Source organism: Balaenoptera musculus, chromosome 1, assembly GCF_009873245.2.
Source record: "Balaenoptera musculus isolate JJ_BM4_2016_0621 chromosome 1, mBalMus1.pri.v3, whole genome shotgun sequence".
NCBI lineage: Eukaryota > Metazoa > Chordata > Mammalia > Artiodactyla > Balaenopteridae > Balaenoptera > Balaenoptera musculus.
In genome coordinates this window covers 21909278-21929240 of record NC_045785.1, presented here as the reverse complement: position 1 = coordinate 21929240, position 19963 = coordinate 21909278, and the positions used below count along the sequence as shown (strand labels likewise).

The following is a 19963-nucleotide window of genomic DNA, read 5'->3' as shown; positions in this document are numbered from 1 at the left end:
CATAACTCTTTTTGAATTATGGTTTTCTCTGGGTATATGCCCAGTAGTGGGATTGCTGGGTCATATGGTAATTCTATTTTTAGTTTTTTAAGGAACCTCCATACTGTTCTCCATAGTGGCTGTATCAATTTACATTCCCACCAAGAGTGCAAGAGGGTTCCCTTTTCTCCACACCCTCTCCAGCATTTACTGTTTGTAGATTTTTTGATGATGGCCATTCTGACTGGTGTGAGGTGATACCTCATTGTAGTTTTGATTTGTATTTCTCTAATAATTAGTGATGTTGAGCAGCTTTTCATGTGCCTCTTGGCCATCTGTATGTCTTCTTTGGAGAAATGTCTGTTTAGGTCTTTGCCCATTTTTGGATTGGGTTGTTTGTTTTTTTAATATTGAGCTGCAGGAGCTGTTTATATATTTTGGAGATTAATCCTTTGTCCGTTGATTCATTTGCAAATATTTTCTCCCATTCTGAGGGTTGTCTTTTCATCCTGTTTATAGTTTCTGTTGCTGTGCAAAAGCTTTTAAATTTCATTAGGTCCCATTTGTTTATTTTTGTTTTTATTTCCGTTACTCTAGGAGGTGGATCAAAAAAGATCTTGCTGTGATTTATGTCAAAGAGTGTTCTTCCTATGTTTTCCTCTAAGAGTTTTATAGTGTCCGGTCTTACATTTAGGTCTTGAATCCATTTTGAGTTTATTTTTGTGTATGGTGTTAGGGAGTGTTCTAATTTCATTCTTTTACATGTAGTTGTCCCAGTGGTTTTCCCAGCACCACTTATTGAAGAGACTGTCTTTTCTCCATTGTATATCCTTGCCTCCTTTGTCATAGATTAGTTGACCATAGGTGTGTGGGTTTATCTCTGGGCTTTCTATCCTGTTCCATTGATCTATATTTCTGTTTTTGTGCCAGTACCATATTGTCTTGATTACTGTAGATTTGTAGTGTACTCTGAATTCAGGGAGTCTGATTCCTCCAGCTCCATTTTTTCCCCTCAAGATTGCTTTCGCTATTTGGGGTCTTTTGTGTCTCCATACAAATTTTAAGATCTTTTTGTTCTAGTTCTGTAAAAAATGCCATTGGTAGTTTGATAGGGATTGCATTGAATCTGTAGATTGCTTTGGGTAATACAGTCATTTTCACAATATTGATTCTTCCAATCCAAGAACACGGTATATCTCTCCATCTTGTTTCTGTCATCCTTGATTTCTTTCATCAGTGTCTTACAGTTTTCTGAGTACAGGTCTTTTACCTCCTTAGGTAGGTTTATTCTTAGGTATTTTATTCTTTTTGTTGCAGTGGTGAATGGGATTGTTACCTTGATTTCTCTTTCTGATCTTTCATTGTTAGTGTATAGGAATGCAAGAGATTTCTGTGCATTGATTTTATATCCTGCTACTTTACCAAATTCATTGACGAGCTCTAGTAGTTTTCTGGTGGCATCTTTAGGATTCTTTATGTATAGTATCATGTCATCTGCAAACAGTGACAGTTTTACTACTTCTTTTCCAATTTCTATTCCTTTTATTTCTTTTTCTTCTCTGAGGGCCATGGCTAGGACTTCCAAAGCTATGTTGAATAATAGTAGCGAGAGTGGACATCCTTGTCTTGTTCCTGATCTTAGAGGAAATGCTTTCAGTTTTTCACCATTGGGAATGATGTTTGCTGCGGGTTTGTTGTATATGGCCTTTATTATGTTGAGGTAGGTTCCCTCTATGCCCACTTTTTGGAGAGTTTCTATCATAAATGCGTGTTGAATTTTGTCAAAAGCTTTTTCTGCATCTGTTGAGATGATCATATGGTTTTTATTCCTTAATTTGTTAATATGGTGTATCACATTGATTGATTTGCGTATATTGAAGGATCCTTGCATCCCTGGGATAAATCCCACTTGATCATGGTGTATGATCCTTTTATTGTGTTCTTGGACTGTTTGCTACTATTTTGTTGAGGATTTTTGCATCTATATTCATCAGTGATATTGGTCTGTAATTTTCTTTTTTTATAGTATCTTTGTCTGGTTTTGGTATCAGGATGATGTATTGGCCTCACAGAATGAGTTTGGGAGTGTTCCTTCCTCTGCAGTTTTTTGGAAGAGTTTGAGAAAGTTCGGTGCTAGCTCATCTCTAAATGTTTGATAGTATTCATCTGTGAAGCCCTCTGGTCCTGGACATTTGCTTGTTGGAAGATTTTTAATCACAGTTTCAATTTCATTACTTGTGATTAGTCTGTTCATATTTTCTATTACTTCCTGGTTCAGTCTTGGAAGGTTATACCTTTCTAAGAATTTGTGCATTTCTTCCAGGTTGTCCATTGTATTGGCATAGAGTTGCTTGTAGTAGTCTCTTAGGATGCTTTGTATTTCTGCGGTGTCTGTTGTAACTTCTCCTTTTTCATTTCTAATTTTATTGATTTGAGTCCTCTCCCTCTTTTTCTTGATGAGTCTGGCTAATGGTTTATCAATTTTGTGTATCTTCTCAAAGAACCAGCTTTTAGTTTTATTGATTTTTGCTATTGTTTTCTTTGTTTCTATTTCATTTATTTCTGCTCTGATCTTTATGATTTCTTTCCTTCTGCTAACTTTGGGTTTTGTTTGTTCTTCTTTCTCTAGTTCCATTAGGTGTAAGGTTAAATTGTTTATTTGAGATGTTTGTTGTTTCTTGAGGAAGGATTGTATTGCTATAAACTTCCCTCTTAGAACTGCTTTTGCTGCATCCCATTGGTTTTGGATCATCGTGTTTTCATTGTCATTTGTCTCTAGATATTTTTTAATTTCCTCTTTGATTTCTTCAGTGATCTCTTGGTTATTTAATAATGTATCGTTTAGCCTCCATGTGTTTGTGTTTTTTACCTTTTTTTCCCTGTAATTGATATCTAATCTCACAGTGTTATGGTCAGACAAGATTCTTGATATGATTTCAATTTTCTTAAATTTACTGTGGCTTGATTTGTGACCCAAGATGTGATCTATCCTGGAGGATATTCCGTGCGCACTTGAGAAGAAAGTGTAATCTGCTGTTTTTGGATGGAATGTCCTATAAATGTCAATTAAATCTATCTGGTCTATTGTGTCATTTAAAGCTTCTGTTTCCTTATTTATTTTCATTTTGGATGATCTGTCCATTGGTGTAAGTGAGATGTTAACGTTCCCCACTATTATTGTGTTACTGTCGATTTCCTCTTTTATAGCTGTTAGCAGTTGCCTTATGTATTGAGGTGCTCTGATGTTGGGTACATATATATTTATAATTGTTATATCTTCTTCCTGGATTGATCCCTTGATCATTATGTAGTGTCCTTCCTTGTCTCTTGTAACATTCTTTATTTTAAAGTCTATTTTATGTGATTTGAGTATTGCTACTCCAGCTTTCTTTTGATTTACATTTGCATGGAATATCTTTTTCCATCCCCTCACTTTCGGTCTATATGTGTCCCTAGGTCTGAAATGGGTCTCTTGTGGACAGCGTATATATGGGTCTTGTTTTTGTATCCATTCAGCAAGCCTGTGTCTTTTGGTTGGAGCATTTAATCCATTCACATTTAAGGAAATTATTGATATGTATGTTCCTAGTACCATTTTCTTAATTGTTTTGGGTTTGTTTTTTGTAGGTCCTTTTCTTCTCTTGTGTTTCCCACTTAGAGAAGTTCCTTTAGCATTTGTTGTAGAGCTGGTTTGGTGGTGCTGAATTCTCTTAGCTTTTGCTTGTCTGTAAAGCTTTTGATTTCTCCGTCGAATCTGAATGAGCTCCTTGCTGGGTAGAGTAATCTTGGTTGTAGGTTCTTCCCTTTCATCACTTTAATATGTCATGCCACTCCCTTCTGGCTTGTAGAGTTTCCTCTGAGAAATCAGCTGTTAACCTTATGGGAGTTCCCTTGCATGTTATTTGTCATTTTTCCCTTATTGCTTTCAATAATTTTTCTTTGTCTTTAATTTTTGCCAATTTGATTACTATGTGTCTCGGCGTGTTTCTCCTTGGGTTTATCCTGCGTGGGACTCTCGGTGCTTCCTGGACTTGGGTGGCTATTTCCTTTCCCATGTTAGGGAAGTTTTTGACTATAATCTCTTCAAATATTTTCTCGGGTCCTTTCTCCCTCTCTTCTTCTGGGACCCCTATAATGCAAATGTTGTTGCATTTAATGTTGTCCCAGGGGTCTCTTAGGCTGTCTTCATTTCTTTTCATTCTTTTTTCTTCATTCTGTTCCACAGCAGTGAATTCCACCATTCTGTCTATCAGGTCACTTATCCGTTCTTCTGCCTCAATTATTCTGCTATTGATTCCTTCTAGTGTATTTTTCATTTCAATTATTGTATTGTTCATCTCTGTTTGTTTGTTCTTTAATTCTTCTAGGTCTTTGTTAAACATTTCTTGTGTCTTCTCGATCTTTGCCTCCATTCTTTTCCCGAGGTCCTGGATCATCTTCACTATCATTATTCTGAATTCTTTTTCTGTAAGGTTGCCTATCTCCACTTCATTTAGTTGTTTTTCTGGGGTTTTATCTTGTTCCTTCATCTGGTACATGGTCCTCTGCCTTTTCATCTTGTCTATCTTTCTGTGAGTGTAGTTTTCGTTCCACAGGCTGCAGGATTGTAGTTCTTCTTGCTTCTGCTGTCTGCTCTCTGGTGGATGAGGCTATCTAAGAGGCTTTTGCAAGTTTCCTGATGTGAGAGACTGGTGATGGGCAGAGCTGGGTGTTGCTCTGGTGGGCAGAGCTCAGTAAAACTTTAATCTGCTTGTTTGCTGTTGGGTTGGGCTGAGTTCCCTCCCTGTTGGTTGTTTGGCCTGAGCCGACCCAGCACTGGAGCCTGTAGGCCCTTTGCTGGGGCTAATGGCAGACTCGGGAGGGCTCACACCAAGGAGTACTTCCCAGAACTTCTGCTGCCAGTTTCCTTGTCCCCGCGGTGAGCCACAGCCACCCCCCGCCTCTGCAGGAGACCCTACAACACTAGCAGGTAGGTCTGGTTCAGTCTCCTATGGGGTCACTGCTCCTTCCCCTGGGTCCTGATGCACACACTACTTTGTGTGTGCCCTCCAAGAATGGAGTCTCTGTTTCTCCCAGTCCTGTCGAAATTTTGCAATGAGATCCCGCTAGCCTTCAAAGTCTGATTCTGTGGGAATTCCTCCTCCTGGTGCCAGACCCCCAGGTTGGGAAGCCTGACGTGGGGCTCAGAACCTTCACTCCAGTGGGTGGACTTCTGTGGTATAAGTGTCCTCCAGTCTGTGAGTCACCCACCCAGCAGTTATGGGATTTGATTTTATTGTGATTGCGCCCCTCCTGAGGTCTCATTACGGCTTCTCCTTTATCTTTGGATGTGGGGTATCTTTTCTGGTGAGTTCCAGTGTCTTCCTGTTGATGATTGTTCAGCAGTTAGTTGTGATTGTGGTGCTCTCGCAAGAGGGAGTACGTGCATGTCCTTCTATTCCACCATCTTGAGCCAATCTCAGTGTCAGGTTATATTAAAGGTAAGAAAATACCAAAATACACAAACTCTAGAACCAGTACACGGAAGTGAGAAAACTAAGGTTTGTATGGTAATTCTGTACTTTTTTTTATTATCCAGTACTGGAGCACCTTGTCTGTGTTATACAACACTTTCATCTGGTGGTTAGTAAATGTGACTTTCAATTGTAAGCATGTGCCACTTGTAGAAAATGGTGTAAGATCTTAATATTAAAAGTTTTATTATCACATTGGTAAATGCTAGAAGCATGATAAATACTTGCGTTCTTTTATCTAGTATATTTCAGGTGTTTGACATTACAAGATATTGGAAGGAAGGAAGAATACTATATTGATGGAAAGTAGTATTTTAGATGCATGTTGTGATGGAATTACTTAATTTATAGTCATTATTAATATATTTTATATACAAGTGTACCACAATGTATGTTTACAAACTTCACATATATCACATGTTGCCAGTAGAATCCCAGAAATTCTGTAATAAATCATGTGCATCCTTTGTAGGTTGCTTTTTTTGTTTTAAAATTATCAGAATTATTGGTGGTCATTGATTAATTACTTGATTTTTTTTAAGGTTTTTTTTTTCCAAATGTAGTAATTATCTATGACCCTTTTATTTCCCTAAATTGAAAAATGAAGAAGATAAAGGTGATTTTTAAGATGGAAGCAACAAAAGGTGCTTATTTTCAAAGAAGAAATAGGAGAGGTAGAAAGGAATGTCTTCCAATCTTTTCCCTTAAAGAAGGTTTCCTTTCAACTTATAGAATTTATCTCAAGAAAAATAGAAAGCTGTTCCCTTTCTGTTATAAAATCACTGTAATATTACCATATTCCTAAAAAACAAAATTCAAGATTTTAACATTTTGTTTTATATGGCTTGAGAATTTATTTCCCCACTATTAAGAGTAATGTTTCGTACCTTTTAAAACCCATGACCCCTTTTGATCTATAAAAAAATCTTGTTCTCCTTTAACATTGTTCATATTTTTAAAATAAATTCATTTCTGTGTTTAAAACAAAAATTAAATTAAAGGACATGTTATTGAGTACCTTTTTTTTCTTTTTTTTTTTAACACAATTTTTCTTACCTTCCTCTTCTTTAGGGGTAGATTTATAACCCTTCCTCCATGAGAAAGAATATCCCTTCCTTCTCCTTCACTGAGAATCTACTAATTAGAGATTTCAGTCATTACAGTTATGGCTTTCAGTTGAGTAAAACATGGGATATTATCACTTTTTGTTTAGATGAGATCTGGTCACACAAAAATTTAACAAATGAGGTATTAAAGGCATTACATTTCTCTAATGATTTGACCCTAGTTTGCTCTTATTTTGGGGATGAAATCATATATGTATTAAATACATTATGTACATTGACACTGTTAAAATCCCATAAAGACAAGACATTTCATCTTAAAAGTAAAACAGACATAAGCTGGTAAAACATAAAAACAGTTCATCTTTCACAATTGTGAATCAGTTTCACGTCACATTGGTTGTGCTCTTCTGAGTAGAGCAAAACAAATGCAGGGAAGATAGCTCCTGTGAGCTTTAGTTATTGCCTGCTGTAATTCTGCAGCACTAGTTATCTACGTCATGTAGTATGAAAACTTAGCTTTTGAGGCTCTGTGTATGAGTTACACGTGAGTGCATTGAGCATCAAGTTCTTCTGACCTTTAAACTTTTTTTTCTTTTGACATTCTAGATCAGGGCAGGGAGGAAAGCTGTGTCAGAGTTGGACAGTTTTGCGTCTGATTGTGTCCCTTACACGTGTTTTCTCTCCTTTTCCCATTCTAGAGTGTGACTCTAAAATAAAGTGTGTTGTATTACACCAGAATAGAGCAGTATTAGTGGAGTGGTGGTAAATTGGTACAAGTGAAGTTTTTCATTTCCCTTTTTATTCATTACTTCTGCAATAAGATTGTATACTTGCTTTAGCTTTGTCTGTTAAGTTGGTTACAGTGGTTGGTGAAATAAGTGAAAACAGGTGTGACCTTAATTAAAGGTATAAACAATCACATCTGTTTTGGAGAAGTGCTACTTTCATTTTTGTTAAATAGGAATGGAGTTTATAGTTTTTATAATTATTTAGTTTTCTAACATCTTTCTGTCTCACTGGGCAGCAGGGCACAATAAGGTGTTCTTACCAGTAAATGTGGGGCTTAGAGTCCTGTTTTTCTTTTTTAGTTTGAAAACCAGGACAGGAAGAGCAGGGTCTGAGAAGGTAAAGATTTTGCTTAAATAATTGACTAGGCAATACATGTAGTGGAGCTCGTTATTTCAGGATAAATTGGGTCCTAGCTCTACATGATTATTTTCCTTAATTCTAAAATTCAGTGTTTCACTTTACTTATTTATTTGCATTATTAAAATAGATCCGGAAGAGTTGAGTTTTCCTTTAAGCTGATTACATATATACAGATAGTTGGTTGCGAAAGTTTTTATTTGATATTCCAATTTGCCCTATTTAAAGTGATTGTGTGTGTTAACAGTTATGTAAATGTTCCCCATTAAAGCAGGTTAGATGTTATCATAACTTCTTGACTGGCTAAGCTAGTTTTTATCATTTTTTAATGTAACCCTAATTCTAAAAAAAGTTGTGTTTTAGTTAATTGCACATGGCTGTTATAAAGTGTTTAATGCATTGGGCACTATAGCAACCATGTTTTAAGTACAGCAGAAGTGGCTCCACGTGTTGGCTTTTGCAAGGAATTATAAAAGTCATTGTGTAAACCTATCCTGACTTGGTGCAGCATGTCCATTTTGAAAAGCCACGTGCAGATTTGAGATTTTGAGATTGGAGCTCACGTAGAAAGACTGAGGTAGCAAAATATTTTAAAAATTATTCTCTGATGGCCTCAATGATAATGCTTTAAGAGTACATAAAGCTTTGAATCCCCCCTCTTTTTTAAACAGACTGTGAAGACTGCTGAGAGACACTTGAAGTCCAGTCACATAAGCGTAATAAAGAAATATTGGTCCTCATGGAAGAAGAGCAAGATTTACCAGAGCAACCAGTAAGTATTTCCTTTAACAATTTAAAGTTGATTGTAGAAAAGCTAATCTTAAGAGATTTTAGATAGTATTCAGTTGTACTACAGATTCTAAATCAGAAATAAAATTAAGGAAAGGACTCCTTAATACTTTCCTTCTAAGAAAACAATGTTCTGTGTTCCTAAATTCATGTTTTGCTAACTTAATGCCAACGACTTGCTTAGAAAAATTCAGCATTACAAAATAAATATTGTCTTTAGAAATGTCATTTAAAAAAAACAAGGGCTACTCTTAACAGTTTTTAGAAAATAAAAGAGGACATCTATTTACCAAACAGTATATACCATTTCTGCCAGAAAATCTAGTTTTATCATTACCTAAATTTCCCTGACTTAATTTTTTTTAAAGTAGTAGTAGTAGTTGAAGAAAGTATAATTTGACCACTAGCTAATTCTTAAAAATAGATAAGACCCTCGAGAATAGGTTGAATTCTTAATTTCTTTTAAATATTTAACATAAATAAATAAATAAAATCATTTTAAATGTCCCCAAGTGATACAGATTTATTGCCTTGCCATGGCTTCTTTTTTGTTTTTGTTTTTTCCTAAGTGTTTTTTGACCCTTAACATTTAGAAAAGGAAGGTAATAGTAATCATTCTCCTAAGATACTTTTGTGTTAAAGAATCTTTTCCTTTTGGCTTGACCTTCTTTTTCTGAAATTAGATAAATACTGATTCAGTTTGCTATTCAATTTGCTCTCCTGAATGAGCCTCTTGCATTTTATATTGAGAGAATATAGAGTGGTACATGTTTACCTCCCTATGAAAATCCAACCTAAAAAACTTTGAATTTTGAAAGCAGATAATAGGGTATGTTTTTCATGTTCTAGATGCATCCTTTACATCAGTGATATATTTTTAATATTTCACTTTATGTTGAGGCGTGCATACTGGTGATTCTTTTGCTATTAGTCTTTTAGCCCCTCACTTAAGTATAAAACTAGGAAGACAGAAGCAGTTGGTAAAAGGACCTTTTGAAACATTTAAAATGTCATCCCATATCCCTGGTGGAACATTAATAATCAGGGAAATGGTAGGGTTAAAAATCATCCTCAGCGGTGTATCTAAGATATACACTATAAGAACAAATAGCTGAATTAGAGACGCTAAATGTACCAAAGAAGATTCTGTCATTGAGTTTTTAATATAGTAAGACAAAGGTCTAGTCATAGTTTCAAAAGACTTATGTAAGTGTTGACATACTGTTGAAATGAGTATTGTTGTTAGTCACTCCTTACCTATTTAAGGTAATGAGAATTGTGAAGCTGACCTGCTGGTGAGTCATTTTTTCCTCTCTGCTTCATTTGCTTGCTGTTCTGTTCAGTATCTATAATATGATGTGCAAAATCTGATTGTTACTTCAGAGAGAGGTAAGAAATTAAAGTGCTTTAAAAACAAATTTTCTGGGAATTCCCTGGTGGTCCAGTGGTTAGGACTCTGTGCTTCCACTGCCAGGGGCCTGGGTTCAATCCCTGGTTGGGAACGGAGATCCCACAAGCCATGTGATGTGGCCAAAAAATTTTAAAAAAAAATTTTTTTTAAATACTAAAAAAAAAATTTTTTTTTTAAACCCACAAATTTTCTGCTGACTATAAATGGTGATTGTCATGGGGCATCTTTTTTTTTTTTTTTTAAATTGATTTGTACCTGGGTCTTAATTTATAAAGGTGATTGAGTGACTACATGAAGAGGTCAGTGTCATTGAAAAAAAAGAAGAAGAAAAAAAAAGTTTGGACTTCCCTGGTGGCACAGTGGTTAAGAATCCGCCTGCCAATGCAGGGGACACGGGTTCGAGCCCTGGTCCGGGAAGCTCCCACGTGCCACGGAGCAACTAAGCCCGTGTGCCACAACTACTGAGTCTGTGTGCTACAACTCCTGAAACCTGGGAGCCTAGAGCCTGTGCTCCGCTACAAGAGAAGCCACCACAATAAGAAGCCCGCGCACTGCAACGAAGAGTAGCCCCTGCTTTCCGCAACTAGAGAAAGCCCGTGCGCAACAACGAAGATGCAACGCAGCCAAATAAAAAAATAAATTTATTTTTTAAAAAAGTTTCATGTTACAGTTCTCTTAGAGATGAGAGACGTAGCAGACCATACAGGGTCACGGGGGTAAGCACCAGTGTCATTCAGGAGGCAGAGATGCATAGGGGAATTCTAAGAGAATGCATAGGCTACAGTCTGAATTGAGGTTTCCACAGGCAAGGTGTGAAGCAATGTAACATAGGGTAATTGTTTATTTAGGATTGGCTAGTTTGAATAATTCCAGAGGGTTTTGGGGTATAGAAGCTATCACTAGGTATCTGGCGCTGGGTTGATTTACAGCAGGGGAATATAGTTCAGAGTATGGTTCAGAATATAGGCTCTAGATTGCAGGGGCGATGTAAGCAACTTTGGCTCTTAGTTTGGCCCTGTGATTAGTGGGTGCCGAACAGACAAATGTAGAATCTAAGAAAACATAGAGCATTTATTAACTGTTAAAAATAATTAGAATAAGAAGAGTAAATGTCAGATGTTGAGTAAAGCTAATTTTCACAGGCTGTAGTAGAAATCTAAAACTTGAGTGGAAAGAATGGTCCTGTCCCAAGTTGATGATGATAAAGCCATGATTTAAAAAAAAAATTATTTTATTGAGGTATATACAACGTTATGTTAGTTTCTGGTATACAGCAAAGTGATTCAGTTATACGTATATATAATAGTTTGCATCTGCTGATCCCAGACTCCCAATCCATCCCTCCCCAACTCCCCTCCCCATTGGCAGCCACAAGTCTGTTCTCTATGTCTGAGTCTGTTTCTGTTTCATAGATAAGTTCAGTTGCATCGTGTTTTAGATTCCACATATAAGTGACATCATATGGCATTTGTCTTTCTTTTCCAACTTACTTCACTTAGTGTGGTATCTCTGCGTCCATCCATGTTGCTGCACATGGCATTATTTCATTCTTTTTTTATGGGTGAGTAGTATTCCATTATACACACACACACAAACACACACCCACCCACACCCCATACCTTCTTTATCCGTTCATCTGTCGATGGACATTTAGGTTGTTTCCGTATCTTGAATAAAGCCAAGATTTTTAACCCTGCTGTTTACTTGTGTATAAAGAGAGATGCTGCTGATGAGCATTACTATTGGAGTTATTTTAATCACATTGTCTCTTCCTTATTGAGTTATCCCTTTCTTGTTTCTGTACTGCTTGCTAGCTCTATCTCGAGATTGTTCCAGTCATTGTTCACAGTACAACATAAATCCTAGCCTCAGGTTCTCTTTCACTTTCCCCTGTTGCCAGTCAGTCCTCAGTCCTCTGCAGTCAGAAATGGTTCTCTCTATGCTCATCACTTACTTTGAAATCACTCCATCTTTTTACCCTAGTCTTCATCTTTCTCAGCTACTCTGAAGCGGCTTATATTATTGTCCAAACTAGAACTCTTTTGTAGAGTGAAAGGGGGCACTAACCAAACTCGGTTTTAGGATAGGAGGTATAAATTAACACTGTTCCTGGCAAACTGGAAGCACTTAAAAAACTCCTTTATAGCTATCAGGGTGCTCTTTGAGCTCAAGTTTTAAAAGGACATATATACATAGGAAAAATTTTTAGAAGAATATACACGAAACTTAATACTGAAATCATGGAGGTTTGGGGGCAGAATAAGGTCTTTTGTATTTTATTTTATACATATCTGTATGGTTTGGGTTTCTAAAAATATGAGCATATGTGCCTTTTGTATTTAAATATTAAAAAGAAATTAGTAATACTGTAGACAAAAGAGGTGGTACATGATTACAACCACAGTGTACTCTAGGCTAAAACATGGAAAAGCAGTGAAGCTTGGGAAATATTCTTGATTGAGAGCAATGAAAAGGACCCTAAAATTTGTGGTTTTGGCTTGGAGAATAAAAGGATGGAATAAGTGGCAAAGAGAGAACGACTACACTCAACCCCTAATTTCTTTTTGTCTTATCGATAAAGGAGAGTAATCTTCAAACTATAAAGGATACCATATCAATTTAAAATATTTTATTTCCACATTTATAAGCAGGTACCTGTTATTTCAAATGAGTTCTAATTCTCTAGACTCCCCCCAGTAAAAAGACTGGCTTTGGTGCTCCTTCTTTGTGTTCCATAGAACCTTGAACTTCTATCAGAATCATTATTTCACTGTTTTATTTATTACTTTTTAAAAATTTTATTTATTTTTGGCTGCGTTTGGTCTTCGTTGCTGCGTGTGGGCTTTCTCTAGTTGTGGCGAGCAGGGGCTGCTCTTCCTTGCGTGCGGTGGCTGCTCTTGTGGAGCACGGGCTCTAGGCGCACGGGCTTCAGTAGTTGCGGCACGCGGGCTCAGTAGTTGTGGCTCACGGGCTTAGTTGCTCCACAGCATGTGGGATCTTCCTGGACCAGGGCTCGAACCCGTGTCCCCTGCATTGATAGGCGGATTCTTAACCACTGTGCCACCAGGGAAGTCCCTGTTTTACTGTTTTAGAAATTATCTGTTTCTTTTCAACCAGACTGTAACTTCCTTGAGGTCACGGACTGTATTTTGTTTATCGTTATATTCCCTTTCAGGAGGGCTTGGTAGAGAACAGTCAGTTGAATGAATGATAGCATGAATATGAACTAGAATTCTCACTATAGGCATTTAACGTTGGAGAATGAATCTGCAGTGTATTTTTCTCTCACATTAGTCTCATGTGGATTGACAGCTTTCCTGGGCCAGTCTTCCATGAAGGCTTCTTTCATCTTGTGATGCTATTATCTTCAACTGTAACCTCCATGGCCAAAGAAATGGAAGAGAGGATTGAAGAATCACATGAGATGTTTTTAAGGGGTAGTTGTAGAAGTGGCTTACGTAGATAGCTCCAACCTGACAGTAAGGGGGTCTGGAAAATGCCATCAATCTGTGTCTTAGTCTATTCTGGCTACTGTAACAAAATGCTATAGAATTGGTGGTTCATAAACAATAGAAATTGATTTCTCACAGTTCTGGGGGCTGGGAAGTCCAAAATCAAGGCGCCAGCAGATTTGGTGTATGGTAAGGACCTGCTACCTGGTTCATAGACTGCCATCTTTTTGCTGTGACCTCACATGGTGGAAAGGGAAAAGGAGGTCTCTTTTTTTTTTTTAATTTTTTTTTTTTATATGGATTACTGTTAGGAGACCATAGAATGTTTTAAATTCATTTCTTTGATCGCAAAGAGGGTCTTTGGGTGAGCTAAGCGTAGATTCATCACCACTATTGGAAAATTACGTTATTATCTGACCTTATGTAAATACTGTCATCTTCAGGTGGGAGGGACAGCACATTTATATTATAGCAAGAGCCTGTATTTTGTCATTTGTGAAATTATGGCAGTAGATAAGCTAGAAAATTGAATTTTTCTTATCTTTAGCCTTGCAGTTTCCAGTCAAAACGTGTTTTCCAGCGTTATTCCATCAACGCATTTTTCTCCTATGCCTTTCAGTGAGGTTATGTCATACATTTGTAATACAATTAAATTCTCTTGTCACAGTATGTATACCATCCTGGAATTCCTTGACCTCCTGGTTGGTTTTGGTATCTTTTATCATACAGAAGTTTTGAATTTTTGTAAAATCAATCTATTTTCTCCTTTATGGCTTTTGAATTTAATATCATGCTTAGTAAGGGTTTATCTACCTCAAAGTTCTTTGTTTTTTGTTTTTTTCTTTTTTCTTCATATGCTTCTGTAATTTTGTTTCTAAATTTAGAGGGTTTTAAAAAAAATTATTTTATTTATTTATTTTTAGCTGTGTTGGGTCTTCGTTGGTGTGCTCAGGCTTCCTCTAGTTGCAGAGAGCCGGGGCTACTCTTCATTGCGGTGCGCAGGCTTCTTGTTGTGGTGGCTTCTCTTGTTGTGGAGCACGGGCTCTAGGCACGTGGGCTTCGGTAGTTGTGGTGCACAGACCTCAGTAGTTGTGGCTCGCGGGCTCAGTAGTGGCGGCTCGCAGGCTTAGTTGCTCTGCAGCATGTGGGATCTTCCCGGACCAGAGCTCAAACCCATGTCCCCTGCATTGGCAGGCAGATTCTTAACCACTGTGCCACCAGGGAAGTCCCTAGAGGGTTCTTTTTTAATGCCTCTTTTTTCCTTATCTTTATTGGTACCTATGAAAATTAAGGCAGCATTATATAATGAGTTGATATGCCATAAGCAAATAACCAAGAGTATTTGGTTTTATTTATTTTGTCATGTTTTCTCATGAGGAGTGGCTGTCCATTAGAAATTGTATGGGCCTTGTATTTAACTTGTATTTATTATTTACCTTGTCTGAATTGTTAAATTTAATCATATTAAATAGCTATATTCCCACCGGATATGTTTATTTAAAATTGTTTAGCAAAGTTTCTGCCTCTGTGAGTTCTTACTCTTTGTAGTGGTTGGCAGTACTCTTTGTCAGCTTGAAATACTTTAAGTTTTCATAATTTGTATGGCTAAGCACACTAAGCATACTTCTACTATAACTAGTAATTCTAATCAGAAAACTCTAAAATCAGATTCTTTGTCATATAAAAAAACAGGGAAAACTTAGTAGTGTTAACCATTGATCTTTCATTTATGGATTCTTAAACTGTTTCAATGAAAATGCTTTTACCTTAGAAGGAATTAGAGAAGGTGAAAATATGGGGAAAAAACAGAATAGTGTGAAGAATATTTTTTAGATTACTGGTAACCTGATTAGAATTTATTTTTATTTTTGGCATGTAAGTAATTTGAATATAAAGATATTTCTGTTAAATAAATGATTAGATGATAGTGAGATTGCCATACTTACTGTGTGAGAATAAAACTGTGTGTCTGGTAAAATTTTAAACTAACCAGTTTGTATCCAAGTTTGGATACCTTATCCTGGTAAACATTCTGTGTTGAGTAAAAATCCTGGTAAACCTTTTATTTTACCTTGAATCTGACAAACACTTTTTTCATTTAAAAAAAGAGCCTCATGTGAAAAACAAGTACATCTCTAACTCTAAAATATAATAGGGATTAATAAAATAAATCTAAGGGAAACGAAAGGAAACAGTTACCCTGTAATTTATTAGTTAATATTAGGCTGCCACTTGAGTAGCTAGATGATTTTATTTATTTATTTATTTTTTTTTTTTTTTAATATTTTTTTTTTTTTTTTTTTTTATTTATGGCTGTGTTGGGTCTTTGTTTCTGTGCGAGGGCTTCCTCTAGTTGCGGCAAGTGGGGGCCACTCTTCATCGCGGTGCGCCGGCCTCTCACTATCGTGGCCTCTCTTGTTGCGGAGCACAGGCTCCAGACGCGCAGGCTCAGTAATTGTGGCTCACGGGCCCAGCTGCTCCGCGGGCATGTGGGATCTTCCCAGACTAGGGCTCGAACCCGTGTCCCCTGCATTAGCAGGCAGATTCTCAACCACTGCGCCACCAGGGAAGCCCGCTAGATGATTTTAAAAACAGATCAAGACATTGATGCTTTTGTATAATTTTTTTACAGGTGAAAAAAGCCAAGATGCAGGAATCAGGAGAGCAAACTTTAAGGTATACAGAGTTGAATTTCTTTTTAATGACCTACTTATAATTGTTTTTACATGCTGATTAGTATATGGGCGTGATTTGGGTTGACTACCCTGTTTTTGGTTTTTAGCATCAATCTTTACGTTTTGAAATTATTTGGTTTAAGGTGAAAATTTTCCTCTAAAAGTTTGTCCTTGAAACACATAGGTGCTGATTTTTTTCATTTATTCATTATTTATTCAACAATATATACCAATCTCATGGTATCTCTCAGATCCTGTGATATGTGGAAGAGACACAATGGTGAATATTCTTGAGTCAGATGTACAGTATACATAATAGGGAAGACAGAAATAAGGAAAATCCAAGGGGTTAATCATTAATTACCAAATGGATATGGGACACCTCAGTCATTAGCTCGGCTCCCCTTGTAGAAAAGAGGCAGCATCTTTGCATGTCATGTTCTGGCTTCCACAACACCATGATTTTAAGTTGTCCACAGTTCTTACCTTCTGTTGTTTGTCTACCAACCATATGAACCGGTAACTGCATCACCTCTAACATCTTAATTTTAAGAATCCTACTCTTATACCACCACACACACTATCATTCCAGCTTATTTATTCTATTGTCACACTAGCCCTGTGTGTTATACACTTCCAATTAAATGATCTGTCATATTTTCATTATCAAGCATTGACCCTTCCCCCAAAAAAGACTTCAATAACTCTCCATTTTCCCCTTTTCCCAGCTCCTGGCAACCATCATTCTGCTTTTTGTCTCTGTGATTTTGAGTACTCTACCTCTTATTAGTGCAATCATGAGTTATTTGTCTTTCTGTGACTTGCTTATTTCATTTAGCGTAATGTCTTCATGGTTTATCCATGTTGTAGCATGTGTGAGAATTTCCTTCCTTTTTAAGGCTGAATAATACTTCACTGTATTCCACACTTTGTTTATGCATTCTTTAGTTGGTTGTGTTAATTGTTGACAAGAGTTCTATTGAATGAGAATGAAATATTTGTGGTGCTTACTTTTGGAGTTTGGGTGTTTTTGCTCTTTTTTGGAGGAGGGAAATTTTATTTTGGAGCATTTTATTTAATATCATACACACATTGTTAAGTAAAATTTATGCTTATATAACTGAAAATAATTATACTTTGAGACAGTAATAATTTTTCTAGATATAATAACTTTAAATATTTAACAAAGTGCTGGAGTTAATTCACTGTCTTGGTGCTGTTGTTTCTATTTAATCTTTAGATACTAAGTTGAATAAGTAGGGGATTTTGCTATAAGATTACAGGACCATAGGATTTTAGGAACTGGTCCATTGTATGCCAGACCATACAAATATACCTTCTAAGATACAGGATCTAGAAATAGTCTTTCAACAGTGGGTATAACAGTGAACCCCAGACTTATTCAGGTACACATAGAAGACCAGTCATTGTAGTCAGAAATGTGAAGTTCTTGTCTGGGTTTATACCTTTCTCCTTGGAATCCTATTTAATTAGGCATAAGATGGGGCTCAAAAGTCTGTATTTTTACCATTCAGGTAATTGTAAGAAATAAGCCAGTTTGGGAAACAATGATGTAACTATTCAGTATGATTTCTTACCCTTACCCTCAATTCCCATAGTAATATCTTGGTTAGTATATTAAGCGCTATTCCAGAAATACAGACAGTTGAGTAAATAGATTAAAATAAACTTCATCTGGGGATTTACCTTTAAAAATTAATTACATCTTAGGGAAAATTGTTTGAACCTTGAGAATATACCCAGAAAAAAAAAACTTTATTGATATTATGCTTGAATATTAGAGGTCCATTCAGAAAAGATAAGGAGAGCTTTAAGAATTTTGGTGCTGTGTATTTTTTTTTATAAATAACGTTTCTTTTAAAAAATTTTTTCTTTTTAAAACTACTCTTTCCAGATATGTGTAGTGTCTGGGACAGGGTCCTCCATGTCTCCCTGGAGTGTAGAACAGCAAAGCAGATTTCTTGCTAGGGAACATGAATGTGGGAAGAATACCTGGGCTGGGGAGAAGTTGTATTGTAATAATACTAGCTACGGTTATATTGTACTTACTCTGTTCTAGTCTCTGTTCTAAGTACTTTTCATGTATTAACTCATTAATTTCTATAACAACCCTAAAAGGTAGCTTCTATAATTATCCCTCATTGACAGTTGAAAAACTGGAGCACAAATTCAGTGACTTGCTTAAAGTCATAAAGCTAGTTTTGGCAAAGTGGAATATGAACTCAAGCAATCTGGTTCTAGAATCCACACTCTTAAGCACTGTGCTATACTGGTAGTTGAGGGAATATGTGGAGAGTGGAAAGTAAGGTAGAAGGAAGAGGGAGGACGTTGTGAGGGATGAAAGTATAATCTCCAATTCAGAATTTCAGTGAGTATCTTCCCAACATTAAAGTGTCTAACATAATGACTTGTCCTCCCAGTTTACATGACTTATCTTTTACAATTTCCCTTAATTTGTCTTACAAGTTTTTTTAAAAAGATGTTGCTAAGTTTTGGGAATGATAACAAATAAAAACTTGTTTATTTTTAATTGGGGGAAAGGAAATACAGTGGAATGCACCATTTTAAGGTTCAGAACCCCTTCTTGGAAGCAAGCGTGTATGATTTGAAAAAACTTGTCAAGTGATTATGAGGAGCATTGTCTGAAATCAAGCATCTTCCTACTTCCCTTTGGTACTTTGGAAATAAAGTGACAGCAGTTTTTGGTGTTGTGGAATTTTTCTTTTACCATGTGGTCTTCAGAGAAAATCCGACTTGCCTGTGGCTTAGGTGGAATTTCCGAGTGATATAAAGATTGAAGTGATGATGAAGAACAGTAGAATGCTGAAGGTACTAGCCCTGGCCCTAGCTCTTTAGGTAGCCGCTAAAAACCAAAAATAAGTATTTCATAAAGTAGACTTACCTTGCCTCTTACTTACCTAGGAAGAAAGGGTCTGATTTAATCACCTTTAGCAATGCAGCAGGTCAGTCAGGGGCTAATGTATTCATTTTGGTTTTCCCAGTCAAGTAAGCAACTCTGAAGTCAGTGATCAGAAACCTGAAACTTCAAGCCTTGCTTCAAACCTTACCATGTCGGAGGAAAGTAAGTACCATATTCTGTGCACCATGGAAGAGGTGTTCCTGTGACCAGGTGATGCTATTCTTTTATAATTCGTTTTCACTGATTGCCTTGTTTGTCTCAGAATATCCAGAATCCTTTCATTGCCTTGTTTGTGTGTTCATCCTTGTGCTCTCCTATAAGCCTTATTGACATACCAGCTAAGGAACAAAATAACATGGAATTCACTCCCCAGGGATTGGTGATTGTGTTTTTGTTTTGAGGTTGGATGTTCTAAAGGTAATAAATAGTGCCTTACTGAAAATCAGAAAAGTTTGTGGGCCAACCTCTGACTGTTCTCCAGAGGGCTTGATATTTTTCTACCTTCCTAATAACCAAATAATTCTACCTATCCATCTAGGCCAAAAAAAGAAAAGTAAGCCCCGAGGGCCCAAGATTGATACTGGGCCCTGAGGGAGATCCATCTCAGGGATCCACTTACCAACCCTTATTCTCTTGTAGAACAGTTATATTCATGCATTAGACAAAAATTTGTAGAATGTTCTTTTTTTTTTCCTGTGGAAACATGAGCTTTCTCTGACATATCGTGGTGGTATGCTCCATAGGGCAAATAGTCCTCCTTGAAATTAAATTAAATAAGATCTTATGGAAAAAACCCAAGCGAACTTTTTGGCCAACCCAATAGCTGTGCCCTTCCATGTTTTCCCACACACTTTAAAAGGATAAATTTGTGTAAGACACTTTTTGAAAAGATACTTGTTTGGGGGATATATCTTAAGATGATTATGCTTAACCTTATATAATTCCCATGTGTTAAAAAATGGTGTGCCTATTTAAAAAAAAAATGGTATG

The 19963-nt window shown here is 36.6% G+C and overlaps 1 protein-coding gene across 10 annotated transcripts in view; it reads left to right on the top strand.

The window, feature by feature from the left end:
* Nucleotides 1-19963, top strand: part of EYA3 (EYA transcriptional coactivator and phosphatase 3) — a 122722-nt gene that overhangs the window by 49483 nt on the left and 53276 nt on the right. For 7 of the 10 annotated variants that reach the window (XM_036827381.1, XM_036827417.1, XM_036827408.1 and 4 more), the window contains 3 exons: nucleotides 8377-8477; nucleotides 15990-16033; nucleotides 19056-19135. In XM_036827381.1, the coding sequence (XP_036683276.1) occupies nucleotides 8445-8477; nucleotides 15990-16033; nucleotides 19056-19135 (157 nt within the window). In that variant the 5' untranslated portion in view covers nucleotides 8377-8444. Of the gene's footprint in view, nucleotides 1-4925; nucleotides 4949-8376; nucleotides 8478-15989; nucleotides 16034-19055; nucleotides 19136-19963 lie in introns of those variants that run through there. The other 3 variants (XM_036827398.1, XM_036827426.1, XM_036827390.1) reach the window with 2 other exon arrangements.